The 16,986-nt window shown below is 33.2% G+C and overlaps 1 protein-coding gene across 2 annotated transcripts in view; it reads right to left on the reverse strand.

Annotated features, from left to right (window-relative positions):
• The window catches only part of LOC114475259 (von Willebrand factor A domain-containing protein 7-like), an 11,902-nt gene extending 5,782 nt beyond the window's left edge, over positions 1-6,120 (reverse strand). The window contains exons 1-7 of one of the 2 annotated variants that reach the window (XM_028465946.1): positions 6,022-6,120; positions 1,995-2,185; positions 1,655-1,927; positions 1,481-1,574; positions 1,276-1,410; positions 283-469; positions 24-199 (exon numbers count right to left, since the gene is read on the reverse strand). In XM_028465946.1, the coding sequence (XP_028321747.1) occupies positions 24-199; positions 283-469; positions 1,276-1,410; positions 1,481-1,574; positions 1,655-1,927; positions 1,995-2,174 (1,045 nt within the window). In that variant the 5' untranslated portion in view covers positions 2,175-2,185; positions 6,022-6,120. Of the gene's footprint in view, positions 1-23; positions 200-282; positions 470-1,275; positions 1,411-1,480; positions 1,575-1,654; positions 1,928-1,994; positions 2,186-6,021 lie in introns of those variants that run through there. The other variant, XM_028465947.1, reaches the window with a different exon arrangement.
• Between the last annotated feature and the right edge of the window lie 10,866 nt (positions 6,121-16,986).

Consider the following 16,986-nt stretch of genomic DNA (forward strand, 5'->3'; position numbering starts at 1 on the left):
ACAATTTCATATGGAAGTCCTACCAGGATCATTGAAAGGTACAAGAATGTAAACTGAGGGCTCGTTATCTGTCCCCACTTCACTGTTGATGATGGCGGAGGTGACGTCTTGCACAGTCTGGATATCCTCACTCATGCTGCTTGTGGTATCGATGACGAAACAAAGGGCTTTACTTGAGCCTTTAAACATTCCCATCATCCTAAGGGACAACAAGAGCTGAAGCAGATCAAACAGACACCTTAAACGTGCAGCTTAAGAAAACCTAAATTAAGAGGGTCGCACTGCAGGAAGGGTCTGTCCCCGGCTGCTGATCGTATGTCCTCCAGGAGCTGGCTGGTTGCAGCTATGGCCATGTTGGCTGCCTGGGTGTGGAGATGTCCATGGTTGGAGCTGAAAGTGTCCTTGTTGATTCCACCTATCGGCTCAATCTTACTCGTTACGTCAAGTCCTCCTCCATGACTGCATTTGCCTGATTGAAAAAAAATCGGTAGAAGAAATTCATTAAGTACAAGGTCAGAAATTGGTCGAACGCACGTCGTACGCACAGATTTGAACGCATGAACGATCGATAAATGAGGGCCACTGTGTATCAGTGAAAGGAGTTGATATGGAACAGTTGCAGTGAAGAAATGAAAACCTATAGATCACTAAAAAAGTTCAAACAAATGTTTACAAACCACATTCTGAAAGGATACAGAATAGAAATGGAAAAATTAGCTTATAACAATGTGCAGTGTCTTTTATTATACTTATACTGTTGGGTTTCCCTGCTTTTGACTGATTAGGTTAAAAAAAGAGGAAAGTAACAATGGAAAGTCTGGATAAGATAAGTTGTATTAACTTCATCCTGCCCCCTTTTTGAACAAGGTATGATTATCTGTTGGTAATCAGTTGTCTCTTTATTTTTTGGCCGATCTTTTTTTCATGAACAATACATCGGTCATTATGAACCGAGATGTGTGAATTTTACCATTTTGGCCAATAATGATAGACAGGGATTTTTTCAATTTTTGAATCTGATCCAGAATAAGTATAAATCGGCAGAAGAATTTCATGAAGCACTTGCATCAATGGAAATCTGCGTATTGCGCTGCAAGCTTTTATTTTGAAGGGGAAGAGGAAGAGGAATGAGTGACATATACTGTATATTAGCAACATCCCAGTTTTTAAAGGGTGCGCAGTGAGGTTCTAAGAAGCAGTTCCTGAAGCCTTAAATAGTTCACTTCAATCCGCTTCAGAATGAAAAAACATATTCAGGATAGATGAAACCTTTACCTGGAGGTTTTGTTGAGAGCACAGGCACGATGCCAAAGTAGCCAGAGGTGAGGACCTGCTCTTCTATGATGTCCTCCAAAATATTGTTTGTGCAGTCGTCTCCTTCACAGCTGCGACACGTTGCCCTGTTTACATCTGAAAAAAGAAGAGAAATGCACAGGTGAACTTGTTCGTTACTGATTAGACTCATTAGCTTCCTCCTTACCTGCCAAGTTACCGATGCTGACATCAGATCTGATAAGCCTAGGGTTTGGAAGTGTGTTTCCCAGCTCCACCCAGTTACTGTGACTGTAGAAGTCCTTCAAATTGTCAGTAAAACACAGGAACATCAGTTTGTTGACATATAAAGGGTAAAAATATCACAGGTGATGGTTCCCACCTGCAAAGGGTGCAGAAGCTCCCCCAGTTTCTGCCGTGCAGCTTCATAGTTCTCCTGCTTGTTGCTTGCTTTGACGGCCCGAATGCCCTCCGTGATGATGTTCCTTCCTTCATTCAGCTTCTCTTCATCAAAATGAAAGCTTGCATTTAGAGCGTGCCGGAGGTCCACGCGTACATTCCTCAGTATAATGAACGTAACGGCCTGTTGGAGACTTTTGGTTGATTGTGGAGTATTGCAAGCAGTGGCCACGCTCTCTACAGTGTGAGGTAGTACCTATAAACGAAAGTAGATTACTTTCCATCGTCTCAGCTAAGACGGCCTCACTGAGGAAAACTCTTACAGGAGGAGTGAACTGCGTCCCCTCGGTTTGAGCCAGGGCTCGGCACACTTGCACTGTGACATTCAGAAGAGCCGCTTTGGTTATTTCCAGGTGGCTCAGAGAACTTCCTGGTAATATACCAAAACTGTGGGCTCCAGTGTGGAGAAACAAGAAACTCAGCAACGCTAACACAGAGGACATCTTCACTTGACCTGTGGAGCAAACACACAAATAATGTTAGACTCAGACTTCAATTTCACCTCACACAGAGGACTAGATTTATTATCATCAATAACATTGATACATGTCGGAATCAATAACCCTGATACATGTAAAGCTACAAGCACGACCATGGTTCTCTGCTTCCTTCACAGCAGGACTGGTCTGTAGGTCAAAGACCTCTTGCTCTCTCTGACTCCCTTGTTCTTCTGGTGCTTTCCACCTACATTTTACAGTCCAGGGGTGGGGGCATAATTCCCTCCCACCCACACCCCCCACTTGTTCACCATTTGCTGGTCCTGTGATAACCAACAGCATTACTTCCCCGGTCTTTGATCTCTTCTGGTTCTTGTTCCAACATTCATTGTCCTCACCTCTTGTAGACTCCTTTGCTGTGTGTGTGTGTTTACACATTTGTTAGTCTAGTTCCCCCAATAATAATTCTACACAAAAATTAAGGTTAGACGTTAACATTCTGACAACATTTAAGCTACAGAATCTGACAAGACTCAGATCGCAGTTTTTTTGTTGTTGTTTTAAAGTCACACTGAGATAAAGAATCTCTTTTTCAAGACGTCCTGGAAGCAGTTAGGTTTAAGGTACTTGCTCAAAGTTCCACAGTGGATTGGAACCGGCGACTCTCCTGTTACAAGCCCAATTCCTTAAATGTTAGGTTACTGCCTTAAATGTTTCCTATTGATTTATTTATCTTAGATCCTTTGAAACTAATTTGAAACCAAGATTTGACATTGACAGAAAATATGTATTCTAGATCACTATTCTACTTTTCCTATTTAACATTTGATTTATGGTTACATGCCTTTTCTTCTGTATGTATTTCAATGCAAAATTATGGGCTTATTGCATATTACAGACATACAATATAAATTAATTAATTAAATTATAGTTTGGGTAATTGCTGGTCAAAATGACAGAATATTCTCCGTACCTCAAAAATAAATCGGAAGCAGTTTTAGCGGTTTCCAATTCCATGCATTACTTTCAAATCAATAGCTATACCAAACAAATTAGTTACACCCAAAGGAAAACTACACCACCTGGTTAGAAATAGAATGACTAGAACACAACTACATTAAACTCTCTGTTATTATTGCCACTCTCAAACATCATAACTGTTCTGGAAAACCAATGACTACCTAAGCTTGAACTGTGTGCTGGAGATAGTACCATACACATATAAAATAATCAACCAATCCATGTCCTCCCTTCTTGTATCGGTTCCTTTGTTGCAGACGCCACAGTCTTGTATAAAGCAGGTGCTGCTTTGGACAATCCAGTTTCACTGCATTATTCTTTACAAACCTGCATTTGCTCTGTAAACAAGATTTAATCTTTGGCTTTGGAAGCTCTAACAAGTCAAACCATGCATGATTTCCACTTAATCCATTCCCTTAGACATTTACACTATGTACTATTGTATGCAGTGCTGTGTGATTCAATAGAAAAGCATTGCTTACAATTTGCCAGGAATTTTTTTTCACTCAAAAAAAACAAAAGAAGACCACTATTCTAGGCTTAAAAAAAGGGCATCCCAAAGCTGTTTAAATAAGAGAAAATAAAAAAAGACAGTCTCAGGGCACACAAAAACACACACTGTATCAGTGAAAGGAGTTGATATGTAACAGTTCCAGTGAAGAAATGAAAACATCCAGATCACTAACAATGTGCAGTGTCTTTTTCTTGCTTTTGTTTTCCTACATTTGCCCTGACTGATTAAATTAAGGGGAAAAAAGAGGAAAGCAACAATGGAGAGGCAGGACGAGATACGTTTTATGAACTTCATCCTGCACCCTTTTCCAACAAGGTATGATTATCTATGATGTTAATCATGTCTCTTTATTTTTTTTTACCAATATTTTTTTCATGAACATCGGTCAATTATGAACCAAGATATTAATTTTTAAAGTTTGGCCAATGATGATCAGGGATTTTTAAAATTTTAAAAACTGATCCAGAATTAGCATATTAATCCAGATCCCCTCCAAAATGTTATGGAATCTTCAATGGTATGAGGTCTAGCTTTGGTTTACATTTGGTTAAAATTCATTACATGCTTTTAACGTAATCCTGCTAAGAGCCAAACAAATAAATACTGTAAATAAATGCCAGTGAAAATACAATAAAAAAACGACTGAATATTCTACATCTAATTCACCTAAAACATATTTACTAATGAAAAGATTTGTTAGAGAAACAAACTAAAGTTTGTTTTCCTAGCCTGTAAAACATGGACTAATGCTTTAGTAAAATTAAATCAGGGTTAAACTCCTAATTTAAGTCCCTCTGTAACTCTACCTGCTATAAAAATCTTAAAACTAACAGTCTAAGGTAATCTGTAATGAGAAAAAAGACAGCATACACTCCTCAAAGTGTTGTGATTACGTTGGTATACGGGCAAATTATATGATTTAAGCGACAAGTGCAAGTCCAGAAAATCCTGTTTGCTAATAAGTGATCATGCACTTTACTGATAGACACATAAAGAACCAGTAACACACCCTATCATATTTTTACTCATGTGTGTCTGAAGTCACCAACATGGAGCCCTCAGGCCTGTTTAACAGGAACACAATCATCAATGAGCTCAGGTTTCAAACTCGCAAAGATAAACACAGATGTCAGATGTAGTCAGAGCCTTATTAAAGTTATTGCATTAAATTAACCATCTTTAAATGTTTATTTGCACTGAAACATTGTGACAAGTGTTGCAGATTTGGTGTATGGGTTATGATGGCAAACGTTTTTAACCAAAAGGTGTATTTTCCTAAAACTTTGCATAAAATTGTATGTTATATGTTTCACGATTATTTAAGTTGTTGTGAGCGGCTCGTCAAATAGGAACATGATGATTTTCTACTAAATGTAATGAAAATTATACACTTCTGTAAATTAAAATTTTAACATTTCCACATGTGGCCCTCTCTCTGATTTTGAGCAGCCCCTAAAGTAAATGCCCAAATTGACTTAAAAAAAAAAACATACAAAATTTAAAATAAAATATACACTAGAAAAGATAAATATACAAAATTATTCCAAAAACAGACAAAATGGCAACAAAACAAGAAAAAACCAACATAAAATTGGAGAAAAATTACAAAACAACAAAAACATAGAAAGCAAATACACAAAAAAATGTATCCAAAATCACAAAAATACACACATGAGAGGAAAATACGTTAACTGACCTAAAAAAACACATGAGACAACAACAGAAAGAGCAAAATGAGAAAGAAATTACAAAAACGAATGGGAAAAAAATTGACCAAAAACACATGAAATGACAACACAAACTGTATGTTCTTCCCAGTATTAATGCATTTATTCTAAATGCTGACATGAATTTGGATATTGTGGCAATCGGATCAGAGAAATCACATTATTGTGGCCCCTGCTGTGACAAAAGTTGCTCACCACTGCCCTATAATCTAAAGATTGTCCCTTAAAGGTGACCATATGGATCAATAATGTTTTTTTTTCTCCTTGCCTTTTCAAACTGATGAAATGAAAATAAATGCTCCACAGTCTGATTTCATGTGTCATTCAACAATTTAAAAAACACTTTAAAACCAAATCTGAATGTGTGACAGATGCATAATTGAACACACTTTCACGAAAGCACCGACAGTTCACACAAGGGTTCACATTTCCTCGAGTCAGACATTTTTCAAACAAAAACTCACAAATCCTACCAAGCACTATAATTATTGCAAGGATAGTCTGTGTCTTACAGACGGTGAAGTTTACACATAACATCATCTTCACAGTAATGTTCTAAGTGTGAGTTGTCAGGAGTTTAAATAGTACTGACCTGAATGCTGTCCCTCAGTGTCTTCAGTCAGAGACTTTAGTGTCAGCTGTGCTTTGTGATACCATTGGGTGGATTCCAGCTAAAGTTGTTTGACCTGTTTGTGTCCTGATTTCTGTGTCTGATTTAACAACATGAGGTTTACATTAGCACATTACAATAGGAAGTATCTGTAAAACAATCCAATTATCATAGTGGAAAGTTTTGTTTTCAAGAGACTGGATACCTGATTACGTGAAATAAAAAAAAATTAAAAAAAACATAATCTCTCTCCTGAATAATTAGAAATTGCATTATGTCAATAAAGTTAGTTTATTTCAAAAGGGGAAAAGTTTGTTTTTAATAAAGTTGGACATTGAACATGAATGTGTGTTGTTTTTGTATTCCAGTATTCTCCACAATTTACAAAACTATCACTAAGTACTGTGAGCAGGAAAATATATAAATATGATATAAAGCCACGTTAAATTAACTAACTACAGTGCTATGAAATCACATAAAAAAACAAAAAAACTTACAGGAATGTGACAAACTATTTATAACAGAGGTAAGATGAAAAATTGAGCTAGGACAATAGCTGGTCATAAAGGCAAAAAAACGGGCGAAAAAAATGAAGCGCCTCGAAACGGAGCGAAATGGAGGTACGGCGCAAGTAAAGCATAAAAAAGTGCGAAAAAATTTCAGTTGCCTTGAAACGGAGATAAGGCTATAGCAGTGACATGCCGTCAGGCTAGGCAAGGTAGGCAGTGCCTACCCACGGGTGAATTGATATTTTGATTATTTGTTTTAATTATAATATAATTATAAATTATTTATTTTTCCATTTCCAATAGCCTACAGTACCTATAAGTTTGAAAGTGTCCGCATTTTGTGCATTTCATAGCCCAAATTACTAAACAGTGCTATTTCCTGGAACGGTTGCACAGTCACACTCCGCTGTAAGGCAGGAGGAGGCCACGCCCCCTCCCAAAAGCACATTGCTGCTCTGCTTCTGTTCCCATAGCGTGTTTTTATGTGATTGCGCATGCACAGTCAGTTTCCCAAGATGAAAACCATTTACGTCCAAAGGCAGCGTAGAGAGCTGTCTTTGGACGTAACCTTGCTATGCTAAATGCTATACCTAAGTTCACAGTGCATAAGTGAAATGATCCCATGTGACTGCTGCTGCTACGTTCTCTCTCGCTCTAGCGAGTAGGCGGGATAACACTACAGGCAGGATGACAGTACTAGAGACGATAGAGAAACTTTTTTTTATAAGATGGGAGACCAACACCTGAGCTACCAGACCTTCAGCAAAGGTAAGGTCAAAACATGTTTCATATTTTTCACAGTGAATGGTACAAAAGGAAGGATTGGCTTTGTGGATGCTCCTCACTGAGGCTGTTGAGTTGTTGTTGTTGTCATTTTCTCCATGTTTCTGTGTTTCCAACATGAGATATATCTTGTTGGTAGAGTATGGAGGCTATACTCAATAATTGTTTATGTTTCTTTAATGGTGTTTTACGATGGTGATTTTGTTAGATGGCTAAATACTTGTTCATGTGGATCTTGTTGGGTTTTTTCTTTCTTATTTTGAATTTTCTATTTTGATAAGCGCATTGAGATGACTTTGTTGTAAATTGCTTTATACAAATAAAGTTGAATTGAATTGAATTAACACTTGCCAGCAAAAACATATGAAATTGTCATTGGTGGTCTCGATTTGCAACACGCCTACCCAACCCTAGTGCTCACGGCACATCACTGGGCCATAGTAAGGCATTAAAAAATGTGAAAAATTTTAAAACGCCTCGAAATGGAGGTAAGGCTATAGTAAGGCATGAAAAGGGCAAGAAAATTTCAAACGCCTCGAAAAAGAGTTAAGGCTATAGTAAGGAATCAAAAGAGGCAAAAAAAATTCAACAGCCTTGAAACAGAAAGTAAGGCTACAGTAATTAAAATGGGCAAAAAAATGTTAAACCTTTTGAAACGGAGGTAAGACTATTGTTACGGCTGGTGCCTCATGGCCTCTCAGCCTGCCCTTCCTCCTCTCTCCTAACACACCGGACACATCAGCAATCAGGTAGGAGAAGGAAGAGGAGCTGTATAAACGGCTGAGAGGACCAGAAGGAGTGAGGCACAACAACTGACCAGCAGCAGACATGTGGGGAGAGATCTTCAGCTCCCCACTGGAGATCTTTGTAAGTTTGTTATTTTAGTTCGAACTGGAGATTTCTGGTCGTCACGTTTTTTGTTTTGTTGTAGTTTATTGTTTTGTATGTTTTTGTAGTTTTGAGGGTGGACGCTGTGACGATAGCCCCGTATAGGGTTGGCCCAGTGTCCTCCCTACTTTTGTTCAGTTTGGCCAGAGTTTCCAGTCCCTTTTAGTTTGTTCTGTTGCTACTTTTAGGATTTTGTTAATAAATTCTTTTGATAAACCTTCTGTGTGGTGTCCTGTTTATGTTGCGGCCCCTCAAGCCTTGACATGACATCCTCGAGGGGGTCGTAACAGCTATAGTAAGGCATGAAAACGGGCGTGAAAATTTCGAAGGCATATTTTTTTTACTTCAACAAAAAAATTTTTTGAATTAAGACCATATTTAGACCCTAAAAACTACTGCAAATATAATGCACATACTTAAAATGGGATAAAAAAGCAGGAAGGCACAAAAAAAAAAAAAATGACCCAAAATCAGAGGTAGGGCGATATATAGCAAGGCATTTTTTTCAAAAATTAAAAAAAATATATAAATTCAGTTAAGACCATAATTAGACCCTAAAAACTACTGCAAATGTAATGCACAAACTTAACCAGCGCTAAAAAAGCAATAAGGCACAAAAAATGACAAAAAACTAAAGTCACCCAAAATAAAAAGTAAGGCACAAAGCATTTTTTTTGAAAATTAAAAAAAAAAAAAAAAATTGAGTTAGGACCATAATTAGACCCCAAAAACTACTGCAAATATAATGCACATACCTAAATGGGGCTAAGAAAGCAGTAAGGCACAAAAAATGACAAAAAACTAAAATCACCCAAAATAAAAAGTAAGGCTATAACAAGGCATTTTTTTTGAAAATTGAGAAAAAAAAAAAAAAAATTTGAGTTAGGACCTACATTAGACCCTAAAAACTACTGCAAATATAATGCACATACTTAAATGGGGCTAAGAAAGCAGTAAGGCACAAAAAATGACAAAAAACTAAAATCACCCAAAAAAAAAAAAAGTAAGGCTATAACAAGGCATTTTTTTTGAAAATAAAAAAAAAAAAAAAATTGAGTTAGGACCATCAATAGACCCTAAAAACTACTGCAAATATAATGCACATACTTAAATGGGGCTAAGGAAGCAGTAAGGCACAAAAAATGACAAAAAACTAAAATCACCCAAAATAAAAAGTAAGGCTATAACAAGGAATTTTTTTTTGAAAATTAAAAAAAAAAAAAAATTGAGTTAGGACCATAATTAGACCCCAAAAACTACTGCAAATATAATGCACATACCTAAATGGGGCTAAGAAAGCAGTAAGGCACAAAAAATGACAAAAAACTAAAATCACCCAAAAAAAAAGTAAGGCTATAACAAGGCATTTTTTTTGAAAATTTCAAAAAAAAAAAAAAATTGAGTTAGGACCTACATTAGACCCTAAAAACTACTGCAAATATAATGCACATACTTAAATGGGGCTAAGAAAGCAGTAAGGCACAAAAAATGACAAAAAACTAAAATCACCCAAAAAAAAAAGTAAGGCTATAACAAGGCATTTTTTTTGAAAATTAAAAAAAAAAAAAAAATTGAGTTAGCACCATCAATAGACCCTAAAAACTACTGCAAATACAATGCACATACCTAAATGGGGCTAAGAAAGCAGTAAAGCACAAAAAATGACAAAAAACTAAAATCACCCCAAAAAAAAAGTAAGGCTATAACAAGGCATTTTTTTTGAAAATTTAAAAAAAAAAAAAAAATTGAGTTAGGACCATCAATAGACCCTAAAAACTACTGCAAATATAATGCACATACTTAAATGGGACTAAGATAGCAGTAAGGCAGAAAAAATGACAAAAAACTAACATCACCCAAAATAAAAAGTAAGGCTATAACAAGGCATTTTTTTTTGAAAATTTAAAAAAAAAAAAAAATTGAGTTAGGACCATCATTAGACCCCAAAAACTACTGCAAATATAATGCACATACTTAAATGGGGCTAAGAAAGCAGTAAGGCACAAAAAATGACAAAAAACTAAAATCACCCAAAAAAAAAAAGTAAGGCTATAACAAGGCTTTTTTTTGAAAATTAAAAAAAAAAAAAAATTGAGTTAGGACCATCAATAGACCCTAAAAACTACTGCAAATATAATGCACATACTTAAATGGGGCTAAGAAAGCAGTAAGGCACAAAAAATGACAAAAAACTAAAATCACCCAAATAAAAAGTAAGGCTATAACAAGGCATTTTTTTGAAAATTTCAAAAAAAAAAAAAAATTGAGTTAGGACCATACATTAGACCCTAAAAACTACTGCAAATATAATGCACATACTTAAATGGGGCTAAGAAAGCAGTAAGGCACAAAAAATGACAAAAACTAAATCACCCAAAAAAAAAAGTAAGGCTATAACAAGGCATTTTTTTTGAAAATTTCAAAAAAAAAAAAATTGAGTTAGGACCATCATTAGACCCTAAAAACTACTGCAAATATAATGCACATACTTAAATGGGGCTAAGAAAGCAGTAAGGCACAAAAAATGACAAAAAACTAAAATCACCCAAAAAAAAAAAGTAAGGCTATAACAAGGCATTTTTTTTGAAAATTTCAAAAAAAAAAAAAAATTGAGTTAGGACCATAATTAGACCCCAAAAACTACTGCAAATATAATGCACATACCTAAATGGGGCTAAGAAAGCAGTAAGGCACAAAAAATGACAAAAAACTAAAATCACCCAAAATAAAAAGTAAGGCTATAACAAGGCATTTTTTTTGAAAATTTCAAAAAAAAAAAAAAATTGAGTTAGGACCTACATTAGACCCTAAAAACTACTGCAAATATAATGCACATACTTAAATGGGGCTAAGAAAGCAGTAAGGCACAAAAAATGACAAAAAACTAAAATCACCCAAAAAAAAAAGTAAGGCTATAACAAGGCATTTTTTTTGAAAATTTAAAAAAAAAAAAAAAATTGAGTTAGGACCATCAATAGACCCTAAAAACTACTGCAAATATAATGCACATACTTAAATGGGGCTAAGGAAGCAGTAAGGCACAAAAAAATGACAAAAAACTAAAATCACCCAAAATAAAAAGTAAGGCTATAACAAGGCATTTTTTTTGAAATTAAAAAAAAAAAAAAATTGAGTTAGGACCATAATTAGACCCCTAAAAACTACTGCAAATATAATGCACATACTTAAATGGGGCTAAGAAAGCAGTAAGGCACAAAAAATGACAAAAAACTAAAATCACCCCAAAAAAAAAAGTAAGGCTATAACAAGGCATTTTTTTTTGAAAATTTAAAAAAAAAAAAAAATTGAGTTAGGACCATCATTAGACCCTAAAAACTACTGCAAATATAATGCACATACTTAAATGGGGCTAAGAAAGCAGTAAGGCACAAAAATGACAAAAAACTAAAATCACCCAAAATAAAAAGTAAGGCTATAACAAGGCATTTTTTTTTGAAAATTTCAAAAAAAAAAAAAAATTGAGTTAGGACCATCATTAGACCCCTAAAAACTACTGCAAATATAATGCACATACTTAAATGGGGCTAAGAAAGCAGTAAGGCACAAAAAATGACAAAAAACTAAAATCACCCAAAAAAAAAAGTAAGGCTATAACAAGGCATTTTTTTTTGAAAATTTCAAAAAAAAAAAAAATTGAGTTAGGACCATACATTAGACCCTAAAAACTACTGCAAATATAATGCACATACTTAAATGGGGCTAAGAAAGCAGTAAGGCACAAAAAATGACAAAAAACTAAAATCACCCAAAAAAAAAAGTAAGGCTATAACAAGGCATTTTTTTTGAAAATTTCAAAAAAAAAAAAAATTGAGTTAGGACCTACATTAGACCCTAAAAACTACTGCAAATATAATGCACATACTTAAATGGGGCTAAGAAAGCAGTAAGGCACAAAAAATGACAAAAAACTAAAATCACCCAAAATAAAAAGTAAGGCTATAACAAGGCATTTTTTTTGAAAATTAAAAAAAAAAAAAAATTGAGTTAGGACCATCATAGACCCTAAAAACTACTGCAAATATAATGCACATACTTAAATGGGGCTAAGAAGCAGTAAGGCACAAAAAATGACAAAAAACTAAAATCACCCAAAATAAAAAAGTAAGGCTATAACAAGGCATTTTTTTTGAAAATTTCAAAAAAAAAAAAAAATTGAGTTAGGACCTACATTAGACCCTAAAAACTACTGCAAATATAATGCACATACTTAAATGGGGCTAAGAAAGCAGTAAGGCACAAAAAATGACAAAAAACTAAAATCACCCAAATAAAAAGTAAGGCTATAACAAGGCATTTTTTTTGAAAATTTAAAAAAAAAAAAAAAATTGAGTTAGGACCTACATTAGACCCTAAAAACTACTGCAAATATAATGCACATACTTAAATGGGGCTAAGAAAGCAGTAAGGCACAAAAAATGACAAAAAACTAAAATCACCCAAAAAAAAAAGTAAGGCTATAACAAGGCATTTTTTTTGAAAATTTCAAAAAAAAAAAAAATTGAGTTAGGACCATCATTAGACCCTAAAAACTACTGCAAATATAATGCACATACTTAAATGGGGCTAAGAAAGCAGTAAGGCACAAAAAATGACAAAAAACTAAAATCACCCAAAAAAAAAAAGTAAGGCTATAACAAGGCATTTTTTTTGAAAATTTCAAAAAAAAAAAAAATTGAGTTAGGACCTACATTAGACCCTAAAAACTACTGCAAATATAATGCACATACTTAAATGGGGCTAAGAAAGCAGTAAGGCACAAAAAATGACAAAAAACTAAAATCACCCAAAATAAAAAAGTAAGGCTATAACAAGGCATTTTTTTTTGAAAATTTCAAAAAAAAAAAAAAATTGAGTTAGGACCATCATTAGACCCTAAAAACTACTGCAAATATAATGCACATACTTAAATGGGGCTAAGAAAGCAGTAAGGCACAAAAAATGACAAAAAACTAACATCACCCAAAATAAAAAGTAAGGCTATAACAAGGCATTTTTTTTGAAAATTTAAAAAAAAAAAAAAATTGAGTTAGGACCATCATTAGACCCCAAAAACTACTGCAAATATAATGCACATACTTAAATGGGGCTAAGAAAGCAGTAAGGCACAAAAAATGACAAAAAACTAAAATCACCCAAAATAAAAAGTAAGGCTATAACAAGGCATTTTTTTTGAAAATTTCAAAAAAAAAAAAAAAATTGAGTTAGGACCTACATTAGACCCTAAAAACTACTGCAAATATAATGCACATACTTAAATGGGGCTAAGAAAGCAGTAAGGCACAAAAAATGACAAAAAACTAAATCACCCAAAATAAAAAGTAAGGCTATAACAAGGCATTTTTTTTGAAAATTTCAAAAAAAAAAAAAATTGAGTTAGGACCATACATTAGACCCTAAAAAACTACTGCAAATATAATGCACATACTTAAATGGGGCTAAGAAAGCAGTAAGGCACAAAAAATGACAAAAAACTAAAATCACCCAAAATAAAAAGTAAGGCTATAACAAGGCATTTTTTTTGAAAATTAAAAAAAAAAAAAATTGAGTTAGGACCATAATTAGACCCCAAAAACTACTGCAAATATAATGCACATACCTAAATGGGGCTAAGAAAGCAGTAAGGCACAAAAAATGACAAAAAACTAAAATCACCCAAAAAAAAAGTAAGGCTATAACAAGGCATTTTTTTTGAAAATTTCAAAAAAAAAAAAAATTGAGTTAGGACCATCATTAGACCCTAAAAACTACTGCAAATATAATGCACATACTTAAATGGGGCTAAGAAAGCAGTAAGGCACAAAAAATGACAAAAAACTAAAATCACCCAAAAAAAAAGTAAGGCTATAACAAGGCATTTTTTTTGAAAATTTCAAAAAAAAAAAAAATTGAGTTAGGACCATCATTAGACCCTAAAAACTACTGCAAATATAATGCACATACTTAAATGGGGCTAAGAAAGCAGTAAGGCACAAAAAATGACAAAAAACTAAAATCACCCAAAAAAAAAAGTAAGGCTATAACAAGGCATTTTTTTTTGAAAATTTCAAAAAAAAAAAAAATTGAGTTAGGACCATCATTAGACCCTAAAAACTACTGCAAATATAATGCACATACTTAAATGGGGCTAAGAAAGCAGTAAGGCACAAAAAATGACAAAAAACTAAAATCACCCAAAAAAAAAAGTAAGGCTATAACAAGGCATTTTTTTTGAAAATTTCAAAAAAAAAAAAATTGAGTTAGGACCATCATTAGACCCTAAAAACTACTGCAAATATAATGCACATACTTAAATGGGGCTAAGAAAGCAGTAAGGCACAAAAAAATGACAAAAAACTAAAATCACCCAAAATAAAAAGTAAGGCTATAACAAGGCATTTTTTTTGAAAATTTCAAAAAAAAAAAAATTGAGTTAGGACCATCATTAGACCCTAAAAACTACTGCAAATATAATGCACATACTTAAATGGGGCTAAGAAAGCAGTAAGGCACAAAAAATGACAAAAAACTAAAATCACCCAAAAAAAAAGTAAGGCTATAACAAGGCATTTTTTTTGAAAATTTCAAAAAAAAAAAAAATTGAGTTAGGACCATCATTAGACCCTAAAAACTACTGCAAATATAATGCACATACTTAAATGGGGCTAAGAAGCAGTAAGGCACAAAAAATGACAAAAAACTAAAATCACCCAAAAAAAAAGTAAGGCTATAACAAGGCATTTTTTTTGAAAATTTCAAAAAAAAAAAAAAATTGAGTTAGGACCATCATTAGACCCTAAAAACTACTGCAAATATAATGCACATACTTAAATGGGGCTAAGAAAGCAGTAAGGCACAAAAAATGACAAAAAACTAAAATCACCCAAAATAAAAAAGTAAGGCTATAACAAGGCATTTTTTTTGAAAATTTCAAAAAAAAAAAAAATTGAGTTAGGACCATCATTAGACCCCAAAAACTACTGCAAATATAATGCACATACTTAAATGGGGCTAAGAAAGCAGTAAGGCACAAAAAATGACAAAAAACTAAAATCACCCAAAAAAAAAAGTAAGGCTATAACAAGGCATTTTTTTTAAAAATTCAAAAAAAAAAAAAAAAATTGAGTTAGGACCATCATTAGACCCTAAAAACTACTGCAAATATAATGCACATACTTAAATGGGGCTAAGGAAGCAGTAAGGCACAAAAAATGACAAAAAACTAAAATCACCCAAAATAAAAAGTAAGGCTATAACAAGGCATTTTTTTTGAAAATTTCAAAAAAAAAAAAAAATTGAGTTAGGACCATCATTAGACCCTAAAAACTACTGCAAATATAATGCACATACTTAAATGGGGCTAAGAAAGCAGTAAGGCACAAAAAATGACAAAAAAACTAAAATCACCCAAAATAAAAAGTAAGGCTATAACAAGGCATTTTTTTTTGAAAATTTCAAAAAAAAAAAAAATTGAGTTAGGACCTACATTAGACCCTAAAAACTACTGCAAATATAATGCACATACTTAAATGGGGCTAAGAAAGCAGTAAGGCACAAAAAATGACAAAAAACTAAAATCACCCAAAATAAAAAGTAAGGCTATAACAAGGCATTTTTTTTGAAATTTCAAAAAAAAAAAAAAATTGAGTTAGGACCATCATTAGACCCTAAAAACTACTGCAAATATAATGCACATACTTAAATGGGGCTAAGAAAGCAGTAAGGCACAAAAAATGACAAAAAACTAAAATCACCCAAAATAAAAAGTAAGGCTATAACAAGGCATTTTTTTTGAAAATTTCAAAAAAAAAAAAAATTGAGTTAGGACCATCATTAGACCCTAAAACTACTGCAAATATAATGCACATACTTAAATGGGGCTAAGAAAGCAGTAAGGCACAAAAAATGACAAAAAACTAAAATCACCCAAAATAAAAAGTAAGGCTATAACAAGGCATTTTTTTTGAAAATTTCAAAAAAAAAAAAAATTGAGTTAGGACCTACATTAGACCCTAAAAACTACTGCAAATATAATGCACATACTTAAATGGGGCTAAGAAAGCAGTAAGGCACAAAAAATGACAAAAAACTAAAATCACCCAAAAAAAAAAGTAAGGCTATAACAAGGCATTTTTTTTGAAAATTCAAAAAAAAAAAAAATTGAGTTAGGACCATCATTAGACCCTAAAAAACTACTGCAAATATAATGCACATACTAAATGGGGCTAAGAAAGCAGTAAGGCACAAAAATGACAAAAAACTAAAATCACCCAAAAAAAAAGTAAGGCTATAACAAGGCATTTTTTTTGAAAATTCAAAAAAAAAAAAATTGAGTTAGGACCATAATTAGACCCAAAAAACTACTGCAAATATAATGCACATACTTAAATGGGGCTAAGAAAGCAGTAAGGCACAAAAAATGACAAAAAACTAAAATCACCCAAAAAAAAAGTAAGGCTATAACAAGGCATTTTTTTTGAAAATTTAAAAAAAAAAAAAAATTGAGTTAGGACCATCAATTAGACCCTAAAACTACTGCAAATATAATGCACATACTTAAATGGGGCTAAGAAAGCAGTAAGGCACAAAAATGACAAAAAACTAAAATCACCCAAAAAAAAAAGTAAGGCTATAACAAGGCATTTTTTTGAAAATTTCAAAAAAAAAAAAATTGAGTTAGGACCTACATTAGACCCTCAAAACTACTGCAAATATAATGCACATACTTAAATGGGGCTACGAAAGCAGTAAGGCACAAAAAATGACAAAA

The sequence above is a fragment of the Gouania willdenowi genome, chromosome 14, assembly GCF_900634775.1.
Source record: "Gouania willdenowi chromosome 14, fGouWil2.1, whole genome shotgun sequence".
Lineage (NCBI taxonomy): Eukaryota > Metazoa > Chordata > Actinopteri > Blenniiformes > Gobiesocidae > Gouania > Gouania willdenowi.